Source organism: Medicago sativa, chromosome 1 (assembly GCF_051527215.1).
Source record: "Medicago sativa cultivar Bolivia chromosome 1, Bolivia_mono, whole genome shotgun sequence".
Taxonomy (NCBI): Eukaryota; Viridiplantae; Streptophyta; class Magnoliopsida; order Fabales; family Fabaceae; genus Medicago; species Medicago sativa.
In genome coordinates, this window is record NC_140749.1 from 69,120,740 (window position 1) to 69,135,000 (window position 14,261).

General features: G+C 34.6%; 1 protein-coding gene and 1 pseudogene across 2 annotated transcripts; one reads left to right on the forward strand and one right to left on the reverse strand.

The window, feature by feature from the left end:
- Positions 1–3,310: 3,310 nt before the first annotated feature.
- Positions 3,311–4,267, forward strand: LOC146956793 (PRA1 family protein D pseudogene; annotated as a pseudogene). Its single transcript, XR_015021126.1, has one exon. The product of XR_015021126.1 is annotated as a PRA1 family protein D pseudogene (transcript).
- A 2,829-nt stretch (positions 4,268–7,096) lies between these two features.
- On the reverse strand, positions 7,097–11,215 carry LOC146956794 (E3 ubiquitin protein ligase DRIP2-like). Its single transcript, XM_085731505.1, has 7 exons — positions 10,655–11,215; positions 10,112–10,211; positions 9,279–9,798; positions 8,452–8,897; positions 8,300–8,347; positions 7,685–7,757; positions 7,097–7,579 (listed from the first exon to the last, which is right to left on the reverse strand). Exons 1-7 carry the CDS (start codon positions 10,761–10,763, stop codon positions 7,415–7,417), a joined length of 1,461 nt encoding a protein of 486 aa, XP_085587631.1. The 5' UTR covers positions 10,764–11,215; the 3' UTR covers positions 7,097–7,414.
- Between the last annotated feature and the right edge of the window lie 3,046 nt (positions 11,216–14,261).

Sequence of the window (14,261 nt, forward strand, 5' to 3'; positions counted from 1 at the left end):
GCCCTCACTGTTTTTGATGTATGGTCCATATCTATCATGATTCGAGTTCAAATTTAGGATTCTCCACTTGTATGTTTGAGTTTTTAAGTGAATATTTTAACTTTGTCTATCTACCAAAAATTAAAAATTAATAATATTTATTTTTAGCTAATCAACAAATTGCAGAACGAGAACCCCAATTCCAGTAAAAAAAACGAGAAACCTTGAGTTTCTCAATTACTGAGAGTATCAATGGACACACTGTCAACACGGGAAACTGAGAGCTTTGATTTCCTTCTCAGTTCATTGATTTTCATTGACATTGAAAATGTGAAAGTCATTCAATATATCAAAAATAAGAAAATTGTAAAGAACAACTATGATGTATATTTATGCTTTTAAAAATAAAATGATATATATATATATATATATATATATATATATATATATATAGGGGTTTGCTACAATAGACCCACCTCTTTTTGTGAAGGTCCATTTTAACATCATGCACCTTTTCATTTGGACCAAAAACCCATTATTTTGCTTTTTGAAACAATAAAAACTAAAAGGATAAAATTGTAATTTAGGTCTTGTGATTAATGTTTCTTATTTTATGTGTCTTTTTTCTTCTACGTATTCTCTCTTTCTCACTGATTCTCTCTCTGTGTTCCCTTTTCCATTCTTCTTCCATGTTCTTTTCTTCAACAATTTCTATCAACAATTCCAGGTAACTTAAGCTCCTTTTATGCAACATCAACGAGGTCAACACTTAAAAGTTAAAACAATCTCTTCATTCTTAAAAAATGTACCCTTTAGACATGTTTGTCCTAAATAGTGAAAATTGAAAAATCAAATTAACCCACAAACAGTTTTAAATCAATAATAATAAACTGTCAATTTGTTCTTATCTATCAATTGAAAAAATCTACCATTTACATATGTTTATCCATTTGTGCTTGAATTTGTTCTTTGCCATAATTACAATAGCACTCTTCGGCCAGCATTTCCTTCTCTAATCTATCAATCTTCTCACTTAAGCATATTACAAGAACAAAAGTCATAGGAATGGATTTAAACTTGATTTTCGTCAACTAAAAATGGAGGAATTGGAGTTATTTTGTTGAAGAAAGGAACACGGCAGCAATCAAAGGGTGAGAGAAAGAGATAATCAATGGGAGAGAGAAAGACATGACTGATGACACCCCACAATTAATCACAAGACCTAAATTACAATTGTATCCTTTAGTTTTTATTGATTCAAAAAGCAAAAAAAATGGGTTTTTGGTCCAAATGAAAAGGTGCGTGATGCTAAAATGGACCTTCATAAAAAGAGGTGGGTCTATCGTGGCAAACCCCATATATATATATATATATATATATATATATATATATATATATATATATATATAGACACACACATATTTTGTTTTAAAAAATTATATATGTGATGCCTACATTACTTAAAATTTCAGGGTCTATCACTGATAACATGTTTAAACTCTTTTTAGAGGTGTTAGGTTGAAGTGATTGAGTGTTTATTAAGTATTACTCCCTCCGTCTCACAATTATTGTCTCTTTAGTATTTTTTCTTTTTCTCAAAATAATTGTCACTTTCAATACCAATGCAACATTTATTTATTTTTTCCACTATTATACCCTTATTTATTGAATTTCATCCAACTTAACTACTCCACTAGCTACAATTAATAAGGGTGTTTTAGTAAATGCTATTAATTTTACCATTAAAATCAACATAATTAATCATTTCCTTAATAATCGTGCACAAACCTTAAACGATTAATATTGTGAAACGGAGGGAGTATTATTAAAAAATTATGAATGAATGATATGTGCAAGTGGAACCCACTTAGTTACCAAAAAATGGATATCGCTATTGTGAATGCTCTAAGTGGATCTTCTATGTCTGAATCACTCATTTTATCGTAGTACTTAATAAAGAACACTCATTTTATTCGCAATGAAAGATAAAATGAAGAGTTAAATTGGAAGAACACTCGTAATCTTATCTCTTCTAACTTATGCCCTATTTGTGATCAAGGTAGTGAAGATATGTTACATGCTTTGTTTTCCTGCCCGCGTGTCAAGGATGTGTGGTCTTTTTGTCTCCACAAGTTGGTCACTCCTTGGTCCCATTGGCCTCATTGGTCTCTTTATCATGTGTAAGATTTACATACTTGGAAGAAAGAATTTATTTCAAATATTGGCCTCATTGGTCCCATTATCATGTGTAAGATTTGGTGTTCTCGCAACAAATGTATCTTTGATGATATCAAGCATTCTGTCTAAGAAATTGACACTTAAGTGTCATCATCTCTGCAGTATATCTTTAAAGTCTTTGCTTATCCTACCTCTCACTGTGTTCAACAGTCTGCACATGTTCTCAGTTGGGAGATTTTGATGGTCTTATTCGTGATCATACAAGTTCTTTTTTGCATGGTTTCTTTGTGAGAATTAGTAGACCTTGCATTTTTCATACTGAGATTTTGGGTTTATACCATGGTTTGAGGTTTTGTTGGGATACTGGATTTAAGCATGTGTTGTGTCTCTTTGATTCAACTACCGTTGTTGACCTCATCTAAAAGAATTTGAATGTACATCACAAGTATGAAAATTTGATCATGGCTATTAATCACCTTCTTCATAGAGATTGGGTGGTTAGTTTACAACATAATTTGCATGAGCGTGCTCTAAGTGATAATAGCCTTGTTATTTTGAATGAAGCCCCCTCCTGATATGACCTCAGTCCTCTTAGCAAATGCCTTGAATGTTGAGTTTCTTCGACCCTAGTTTAGTTTTTTTTTTCCTTTTTGATTTTCCCTTTTGTTACAAAAAAAAAAGTTTTTTATTTTTTATAGTGTTGAACATTGCTCTTATTGATTGTATTGTCTGCTAACCCCCAGCTTCTTAGGGGAAAAGGTTCTTAGAAATCCGAGATTCGATCGAAAAGTAAGTAAAATCTGACCAAAAATTAAACTTGAATTCTTCTGAACGATTCGTCCTAAAGGTAGTTCATTAACCACTTGAGATTAATCATTTGATTAATATTAATCTTATAAAAATAAAATAAAATATCCAACTCAAAAGTTTAGACAAATCTCACTTGAGTTTAATCACTTGGTTAATTTATATATTCCTCTAGATATATCTATAGATCTGTAGGATAATTGTGACATAAATTTGCATTTGAGGTATGACAATGTTAAATTAGTGTGGTGCATTAAGCAAAGTTCAAAAAGTGATAACTGAGATACACCAATATCACAATCCGGCCCATTGACAATGTAAAATCAGCATTGACTGAGCACTGGTAAGTAGCGTAAAGTTTATTTTAGTAGGAAACTTCGTCATCGGCACCATCGATCGACGATTCTAACCTCCTCTCCTTTTACAATGTCAGAAACACTCTCCAATTTCAAAGAAGCCACACTATCAATCCTCTCCACGCGCCACCCTTGGACCGAATTCCTCTCCCTCTCCTCTCTCTCCCTTCCATCCTCTCTCTCCGAAGCCACCACGCGCGTTGGAATCAATCTCACTCGCTTTCTCTTCAACTACACCTTCATCTTTCTCTTCATCCTCCTCATCAGCCTCGTCTACCATCCTCTCGCCATCGTTCTCCTCCTTGTCGCTTTCGCTGGTTGGTACTTTCTGTTCTTCTCACGTGACTCCGATGAGCCTTTGTCGCTGTTCAACGTCGTGGCGGTTGATGATCGTGTTGTTGTTGTAGCGCTGGTGGTTTTTAGTTTGTTTGTTATTTTTGTGAGTGGTGTTTGGGTGAATGTGGTGGTGTCGGTTTTGGTTGCGGCGGGGATTGTTTGTTTGCATGGGGCGTTGAGGAGGACGGATGTTGGTGGTTTGGATGATTATGAATCGCCGTATGGTCCTATGCTAGCTACTGATACTGCTGGTCCTTATGCACCTGTTTGATATTATTGGTGTCGAGGTGTCGTGTCAGGTGTTTGTGTCTGTGCTATTCGTAGTAGAGTTTGATTGTTTGGATTCTATTTTTTTAACTTTGTAGATTGAATTTGGATTGAATTGAATTCACTAACAAAGCTACAATTGGTTACTATTTTTTATTTTATTGTGTTATGCAATTTATTATTTACATGAATTGTTGAAATTAGTGGATTAGAGGTTTGTTATTTGCATACAATTTAGTGAAAAAATTGATTTATCTATTTTGTGTTATTGTGATGATAATCTCATTTTGATTGGATGGTATTGCAATTGAGGTGTGTTTTTGTGGTTGGAAGGTTTAAGAAAACTCACATTAGATTGTAGAGATGCCCCTAGTATATTTATAGCTAGATGGTTTGCCCAAATATGAAATGACGTCTGTTTTGGTGAAGTATAATTTCAATGATTTCTAATACTGAGAAAACCTTTGTTAGGTTCAAGTGCGAGTGGTGATTGGTGAGTTCCAGATCAACTATGAATAGGTTTGATGTAGGATTTATTAGAGAGGTGACTCATATTCCCGATTCCTTAAGGTTTTGATTGGAGATGTGGCGTCTTCCTCTCTTATAGTCTTGCATTGGCCCGTTGTTGATTCCGGCACTCCCCAACAATCCTTGATGTTAATTGCGAATGTTAAGTTTGTTATATAGATGTTTCACTTTATTCATATGGTAGGGAATTGAAATAGATCTTATCTACATCAGGGTTCTTTCTCTGGCATGTGTTTCTTCAATTGAAGTTCCTAAAGTATCACTCTCTCTTCAATTTAGTGTTTAAAGTATGCACAAGTATATGATAAATTGATAAGTAGTTCTTAAAGTACATGAAATCGTCAATTTAATCCGTATATATAAGTTCATTAATTTAATCCCCAACATCTTAATATCAGGGACTAAATTGATGGGTTTTTCATTTTTCATATGTTTGAGTAACTGATTATATACTTTTTGGATTAAAATGAAGGATTGAATGTCCCCGTGAGCTTAGCTCAGTTGGGACATGCATTGTTATATGCAAGGGCTGGGGTTTGAACCTCAGACACCCCATCACTTATTCACTTTGAAAAAAGGTAAATTCTAGCCACCAAGCTATTTGACAAAAAAAAATAAAAATTAAAGATTGAATTAAAGAGAGATTGATATTTTAAGGATTAAATTGATGGTTTATTCCTTGAAATTCTATGTGAATTAAGGTGAAAGAAGGAATGTATAGTGAATTGAAGGTAGTGGTCACTTCCAGTTCCACCTGCATAAGTGAACCTACTTGGTTTGATGCATTTTATTTTTAGATGTAGATAAAAATTAGGATCATTTGACTTTAATCTTTTACTGTATTTATTTGCTCCTGTTTGTTTGTATGTTATGTTATTGATTGGCTATCATCCTAGAAAAATCAGAGATTTGCCTTTTACATATCCTATATATTTTCTATTGTACCTCACTACCGTGTTCCATTCCCTGTTAGTTTCTTTTTTAACTATAGTTATTGATATAACCATATACAGTGTACATTGGAAAATTGATTTTATCTTGTCTGAAATATGGTTTTAGTAAAGTTTGAAGGTTTGGTTACATTGAAATTGATTTGTCATTAATTTAGTCCCTCTTATTATGATGTTTGGGACTAAAATGATGGATTTTATATAGTTTATGGATAAAATTAATGGTTTATTTATTTTAAAAATCTTTGGAGTGTATTAGATGCAATCTACACAAAAGAGGTATAAAAATGTCCACGTTTTATTAACAACAATTATTATGATGCCATAACATTTGAACTCTTATACAAATCAAGGATCAAAGACTAAAATGATCGTTTAGTCCATATTTAACTACTTGCTCTATAATGTTTTCAAGCTCCGTTTTTAGGAATTGAATTTGATACTCCGGAGTTTACATACATGCACTGTGTACCAATCACCTCCATTGTGATTTTTCTTTCTATTTGTTAAGAACTTGCAAACTTATGAATTCATCAGCTGCAAATAACAACTCTCTTTATCATCTTAGATGACATGACCATGAATTCATTAACCACAATTTATAGCATTGGAGAAAATAACTAATAACACCAAGCTATTTGTATGAACTTATGAACACATCATAAGTTATTTTTGTAAGTTCTTCCAAATATTAAGCAATTTATTAGAACCAAAATAATCTCTTCCGACGGCTGAGATGCCTCATGAACTCCAAACAGGACAAAGATAACAAAAAATGGTCCTGCTAATTGGACACACCCGATTAGCAACAGCACACAGTTGGCAATATATTTTTGTACTGTTCACTGCACATTATGTCGTTAAAGATCTGTAAATATTTAGTAAATCCAGTTTAGTTTATTAGGTGGTTAATAATTTTTATATCCCCTAAAGAAAAGTTATCTTTTTCTTCACAACCACTGAGAAAATCACATGGTTAATAACATGTAAATATCTGATCCATTAACTTCATTTCATGGTTAATGGATTTCAACATCTTGATATATTTATTAACCATTAACCGAACATAATCAATCATAAATTTGTACTTTAGCCATGTAATTAAAAAAATAAGCAATGATGTGTGTCGAAAAACCACTGTTCAAATATACAAGATATTTATTTACCATTTACTAAACTTAATCAATCACATATTTGAATTGTGTTAACATTGTATTGAATAAACGATAGTGTTTGTCAAAAAATCCAAGTTAAAAAAAAAAAAAAACATGATAATGTATTCATTAACCACCTAAAAAAAATGAAATTAATCAAGTATTTGAATTGTCTTAACCATAATAAGAGATACTCAATGATTAATAAAAGGGGCATATATATACCGCAATATATGTGTATTTGGTTCTAAAATGATGAAAATTGATTTTAAAAAAAGGAGTAATATTTTTGGAAAAAAAAAAGTTAAGATTAAAAAATAATCATAACAAAAAAGAATCGAACCTTTAAAAATATCAAAGCTGTTATAAATCAGGGGCATATATACAACATATATATGTGTATTTGGTTCTGAGATGATGAAAATTGATTTTAAATGAAAAAAAATTTACAAAACTTTTTTTTTATTTTTTTGACTTGATTGTAAATAATTTATGTTTGAGAATATTCACATAAAAGTGATTTGAACAATAAATTTGAGACTAAAAATCAATTCAAGAGTCAAAAGCTAGAAATTTTATCTTTCGATTAAATTCAATTTTAAAGCAAAAAGCAATTCTACTTCACAACATCCAAACATGTCAAAATCAACTTTAAAATACTAAAATCACTTTCGTCGCTATCAAAAATGAATTCAAAAGATGTATGAATCTATGTTTGCTTAAGCGGTGAGTTTTGTAAAGTCACAAAGCGACACCATGTTAAAGCTCCAAAGTGTAACTTTTACCAATATCACGGTCTTTAATTCCCTTAAACTCACCGCCAATCAAAACATGCACCGAATAGTTTATGCATGAGTCCTCAAGCCTTTCGACTGTACGAAAGGACCATGACAAAATCCTTAGCTGAGCTTCCAACAGATGTCTGAATCCTTTCATTCTTTGGCATTGTTTCCAACCACATCTCCACTAAGTTTTGCAGCTGCATTGAACATAAAACTGGCTTACCTCTTAATAAGATCTCTACCTGCAACAGTATAAACATAAGAAAATAACAATTAGCTTCTAAAAAAATTGCAATACATTGGTTCATAAAGGTAATAGATTTAACAAAAAGAGAAAACCAATTTACCTCAGCTTCACTAGCAAGATCAAGCTTCTGCACAAGGTACTTTTTGATATAAGAAACAGGTAAACTTCCATTCCTATAAATAATAATGTGAAGATTGGTTAAAGAGAATCTGTCTCAAAATATAGAGTTACAATGAAATGCCTTGATTCTAGTAATAAATGTACTTGTTTCAATTCAAACTATATTAAATTTTGAATGATAATTAAATGTAGAGTTTCCAAATCTGATCTCTAACATGTAGCAAGTAAAGAGTAGATACAAAAGGCATTCAAATTATGGTTTTAAAGTATACAAACACAAATGAATATACAAAAGTAGCTCTTTACCAAGAAACATCAGCAATATAAAGATTTTTTTCACACATGACATGTTCATTTCAGGGATCAGACTCCTCTTAAAGTGAGCAGCTCGTTGTCGAGAGTAAATTGAGTAATATCAATCGTAGATAAACAAATCTATTGTTGATATTATATGTATAACAAATTCACAGCGGTTAAAGTATCAAACATTGATTTTCTCACTCTACTAACTAACCTTAGACGAGCCAAAATACAAAGATTTTCATATTCACCAAAAACAAAATTCCTAATAGAAAGTAAAAATAAATAAACTCACCTGACCATTATGTAGGGAGAAGATATCTGAGGCAGTGCACCAACTTCCCTGTATACAGAAATTCAAATATCATATATATAATATTAAATTCTAAAATTACATAATAAGTTTCAAGAGATGAAATATCAACAAGCCATGAAGAGTAATCTTACTGCTCTTTGGAAGCAACCAAGGAGAACCAGATAGGACTACAATCTTTCTTGCTTTCATTTTCAGGTAGGGCTGGGAGATTCAAGTCCTCAGAGAACTTCACTCTCTTTTCTTGGTTGTCCACGCTTTTAAGCTTAATCTTCAAGGAAGTCAATTTTGGAGGAATAGATTCAATTTGATCACCTTCTGCTTCTGTTAGATGGTTAGAATGTTTCTTAACTTCAACCTTAGACACATGATGAGAGTCGTTGTCGCTAGAGTCCACAAGCATTGGAATATCACCATTTTCTTGCACGGCGGAGTTACTAGGAGACTTGTTTAAGTTTGTAGTTTCCACCGACAAATTCAATGGCTCGCACACAGCAGCTTTTCCTTTCCTTGATTCAGTGTCCCTTGAAACATTCTTGAACACTATTTTCTGACTAGATGATTCTGGTTTCGAAGAATTCTGCTAATGATCATGCATTAAAGCACATTGTAAGGATCTTTCAAAACAACAATTGAAGACAAAGGGAATAAAATAACATTAGTTTCAAAAAGTATACAACATTGTTGTCAAATAGAGGCTATAGCGGCATTATAGCATTACAGTGTAGAGGAATTTGAACAAACCCCGCTACTGTTCCGTGATAAGGCTTTAGTACAAAGTGTTGTCAAATTGTGGCTAGCAGCATTATAGCACTGCAGCGTAGCGGAATTTAAACAAACCACTATTTTCACAATCCGCGATTGACAATACTGGTACACAATGAATGGAACAAGAGAAAACAAGAATACAAAAAAGATTAAGAGAAACAATAGAGGACCAGAAATTCTTTCTCCCTTTTACCTTAAATCTGATTTTTGGAGTCTCAGTGGATGTTTCAAGCCGGGAGCGCTTATCGTCTTTCTTTTCATCAACCGTGACTTTGTCAGGTTGAGAAGTAGGACTAGGAGCTAATTCAGTTCTGATAAACTTTTTTCGAGCTGCAATTTTTGCTCTTCTAGCAGATAGAATTGTAGAAACTTCATCCAAATTTTCTGTTCCACGATGTTGTTTCACATCTTTCTTAACATCTGTTACATCAGCAAGTTCAGAAGCTGGAACTTTTGGTTCTTGTGGAGTGATAGGGAGTTCTTCTTGCATCTCCTTTGGCTCTTCTTGAATCTTTTTTCCTCTTCTTACATATTTGTAAACTTTTGTAGAAGCTGTTTTGGCCTTTTTTGCATTGGATTTTGAAGAGGATTGAGAGCTCTTCCTTTTTTTAGTCACCAATGAAGTTGAAGGAACATTTTCAGCTGACTTAATAACACTTTTTCCTTCAGAGGGGTGAAGTTTATCCCTCAATACTATCCAAGAATTATCTACCCTGTAGATTTCCATTTCCAATATAATATAAAAGCGAGGTAAGTTCGAAAGACTCACAAAAAGAGAGAACTAGAAATGAAATGAATTGCAACCTATGAAGCACCGACACAGACACCAGGTGCAACACCAACACCTCAACACCATAAATAATATGAAAAAATAGAATAACCGAATATAACCACATGTGTCGGTCTCGTGTTGGTGTCCAACACTGACACGTCTTGGACACCAGACACGACTTCAATGTGAATTGTCGATGCTACATAGATTGCAACCATCGTTCATTTAAAAAGAGTGATGTTCATGGTGAATACTTTAGTTTGTCTAATGGACAACAACCCAAGTCTACTTTGCATACTGGACAGTGATTTAGCCTCTCATCTATAAACTTCTTTTCTATACATTCCCTGCAAACTGTTACCAAACTCAGAGATTTAGGCATATATATTCATCACATCAAAAATAAAGATGAAAACAAGGCATTATATTCATCACGGCCTAGTTTCAAGCATAGTTGTTAATTGTTATACACAAGAATTTGTCACAAAATCTAAAACAACTAATCATAAAAACAAGGTAAAAAAATGCAAGATATCACCATTTGAATTGAAACAGCTTCAAAGATTCATCATGCAGATATCACATTATGCATACAAATTGTAAAAACACTGTCAAAAAAAGTTTTACACTTACCACATTATGTATAAATTCCCATAATAGAAAATAATTTGCCACTTACAAACATTTCCAATTAAGTAACAGACCAAATTAAAACCAAACTACTAAACAATAAACAAACATATCATAAGCATAATTCAACAAAGGAGAAAAGGATGATGAAAAAAGAAAAGACTTACAAGTATGCAAGCATTCAGGAATTGTGGTTGGTTCTCTGAAAATGTTACTACACAAAGGACATGTTAAGGGTGCCGTGAGCTTGGCTTTATTCACCAATCCTCCTACCATTGTTGTTTGTCTTATTATTATATCTGTTGTCTCTGACAAAGACACACACGTAAGCACTTGTTCACCTCCATAGTCACGTAATTACATGGTGCATGTCACCAAAAGGAACAGTTTTCATAACATTCGAGAATAACAAAGAAAGGGTTTCGAGAATTTTGCACGATCCTATGATGGGTCGATTCTTGAGTATGGAATGATTATGAAGTGGTCGACGAAAACAAAAAAGTGGGATTCTTGGAGTATCTATCGAATGTGTTTGTCTCAGTTTGTTCGATTTGTACTATGGTTTTGGTTGTGGTGTTTTTTTGTTTTTATCTTATGGTGGCTCAAAAACAAGGTAAGTAATCAAAAAATTCAATAATTCAATAATCAATATGTAGTAGGCTACCTATATGCTTCTATGTGAGTGAATGTGACACAAATTAAAAAGATATCTGTGTGAGAAAAGAAACCGTAGATGTTTGAGTTGGTAAATATTACATCGAAAATTGGAACACTACAGGCGTGGAATCAAAATCAACGATCTAGATTCAAATTCAACATTCTGAATTATACAATTAAAATCTATAATTTTATTGATCGTTTGATCAATATTAGACGGTTATGGATGTCATAAATGCGTGAATGCAAAATTCCTTACCATAATTAAATTCTAACTCACAAATAAGGTTTTTTTTTTTTGGTTACAAAGCTAACAAAAGAAGAAAAAAAAACGAAAACAACAGAAAAAAGAAAAGCCTAAACTCTGGAGAACAAGGTCCCCATAGCGTCGTTCCGGATCAGAGGGAGGAGGTCAGTTGGAGGGGTAGCATGAGAAGTGAATTCTTCATTAGAGTTTGCTCCTAACTTTGCAAAGAAGTCGGCGCATTGGTTCCCTTCTCTGAGGCAATGATGGATGGAGAAGTTTCTTGAGGAAAGGAGGTCCTTAATTTCTTGGATAAGAACAACATAGGCATGGAAGTGTGAGTCCTGCTCATTGACAACTTTAATGGAAATCATAGAGTCCGAGTAACAAACCAAATCCTCAAAATCTGATTCCACTGCCAGGAGAAGACCGCGATGAATGGCAGTAAGTTCAGCAAACAAAATGTCAGTAGAAGCTGCAATATAACCTGAGAATCCCGTGATGTAAAAACCTGCAGAATTCCTAATGATGCCTCCATATCCAGCTCGAGAAGGAGTACCCAAACAACTTCCATCCACATTAAGTACAAGACAATTGTAGTCGTTGTTATTCCAGCGAACCAGACGGTCGGAAGAAATGGCAGACGCAACATGAAAGGCTCTGTCTATTGAAGCAGCCGTATTATAGATGTGACAGAGAATTCTGGTTATGGACCAGGTATCATGACTGAGACACATTTGATTACGGTGTCTCCACGACCACCAGAGGCCTGCAAGGAAGATGGCAGAATTTGATTTCGTTGCATTATCACGCAGCCAGCTGTGAGCAGTTTCGGTGAAGAATTCCTGAGCTGTATACCCGAGCTTAGTCCAGATGGTTTTAGAGTAGCTGCAGTCTCTGAGGCAATGCAGAAGAGTTTCATCATCTTCACCACATCTCGGACAAGTAGCAGATGGCGCCATGTGACGGTGCTGAAGCAAAGAAAGCGTGGGAATCGCGTTGTGACAGGCGAGCCATATGAGTAACTTGAATTTTTCAGGAATCTTCAACTTCCATATCCAATTCCAAGAACTCAGAGTAGTAGGGACGACAGTTGGGTTGGTGCTTTCGAGAAGCCAAGCATAACCACTTTTGGCGGTGTAGGTACCATTAGTGTTATGCTCCCAAATGAAAGTATCTTTGACTCTATCATGAAACTTGAAGTGGGTGTTATTTATGAAATCAGCAATTGGTTGCGGGATATTGGTATAAAGCGCCTGCGAATGCTGCCCGGATTGAGTGAAGACATCACGAACTGTAAGGTGAGTATCATGTATGTCTATGATGGGAACCTGCGCTCCAATGGGACTGAAAGAGCTCCAGATGCCGAACCAAAATGATGTGGAACCTGAACCAGCCCTCCAAACATATCCATTTTGGAGGACATTCTTGGCTTTGATAATGGAGGACCAAATGGGAGAACTACTGTTGTTGGCTGAAGCATGAAGAATATTCGGACCTGAAGCATATTTGTTAGCGAGAATGTGAACCCACAACTTATCTGTTGATTGAACCATATCCCATACCAGTTTCCCAAGTAAGCAAGTGTTCGCCTCTCTTGAAGTTCGGATACCCAGCCCACCATTTTGCTTTTGACTAGTGACTCTCTTCCAATTCACCAGATGGATTCCCGTGTTATTATTTCCTTTCCAAAGAAAATTCCTAGTTGTCTGATCAATGCTATCACAGATGTTTTGAGGAAGCCAGTTGATCTGCATGTAGTAAGTAGGGATGGAGGATAAAACAGAAGATGCTAAAGTTAATCTACCTGCTCTGTTTAGAAGCCTATTCTTCCAAGCTGCCAAACGGGTTTGCATTTTGTCAATGATGAAATTGAAATCACTACGCTTTGGTCTACCTTGGAGCATAGGGAAACCCAAGTATTTACCAAGAGATGTTGTGCTGTGAATTCCAGAAATAGAGGTAAAGGTATTGATTTTACCTTGAGAAATACCTGAAGAGTAGTATGCTCTTGACTTTGATATATTAATTTTCAAACCTGATGCTCGGCTGAAGCTCTCAAAAAGATTGTGGATAAGATGGAACTGAGAACTATTTGCTTTAGTGAAGAGAAGGACATCATCTGCAAAGAGGAGGTGAGATATCTGCGGCCCCCGATTTGTGATTTGGATTGGTTCCCAATTCCCTTGACTGACGGCTGAATTAATAGCAACAGAGAGTTTTTCCATGCAAAGAATGAAAAGATAAGGGGACAACGGATCACCTTGGCGCAGACCATGTGTAGGCTGGAAGGGTGGAAGTTTGTTTCCATTCCATAGAATAGAGTAATTTGGTGACGAAACACAGTGCATGATGAGCTTGATGGTGATGTCAGGGAATCCGAAGTCGTGAAGGCAATTTTTAAGAAATTCCCAATTGACATTGTCAAAAGCTTTTTCCAAATCAAGCTTAAAAGCTACATATCCCTTCTTACTTTTGGATCTCCTCATAAAGTGAATTATTTCCTGCAAAACAATAGAGTTATCTGAAGTGCCCCTTCCAGGCAGAAAACTGCTTTGGCAGGGGCCAATAATGTTAGTAAGAATAGGCCTTAGCCGGTGAACCAAAACCTTTGTGATAATTTTGTAAGTTATATTACAAAGGCTGATTGGTCTGAAGTCTTTATATTTGGTGGGTGGGTCAATTTTAGGAATGAGCGCTATGAGAGTATTTGAGATCTCTGGATCAAAGTAACCGGTTTGGAAGGCTGTGTGGACCATATGGTAGATATCATCACCAACAATGTGCCAGTATTGTTTGAAGAAGATGCAGTGGAAGCCATCCGGGCCTGGTGCTTTGTAAGGCTTCATAGAGTTAAGGGCATCAAACACCTC

Coding starts and splice junctions, on each gene's coding strand:
- LOC146956794 (XM_085731505.1), bottom strand. CDS start 10,763: ATGGTAGGAGGATTGGTGAATAAAGCCAAGCTCACGGCACCCTTAACA. Junction 8,898..9,278: donor CTCCAAAAATCAGATTTAAG/GTAAAAGGGAGA, acceptor GATCATTAGCAG/AATTCTTCGAAACCAGAATC. Junction 7,758..8,299: donor TCTCCCTACATAATGGTCAG/GTGAGTTTATTT, acceptor TATTATTTATAG/GAATGGAAGTTTACCTGTTT.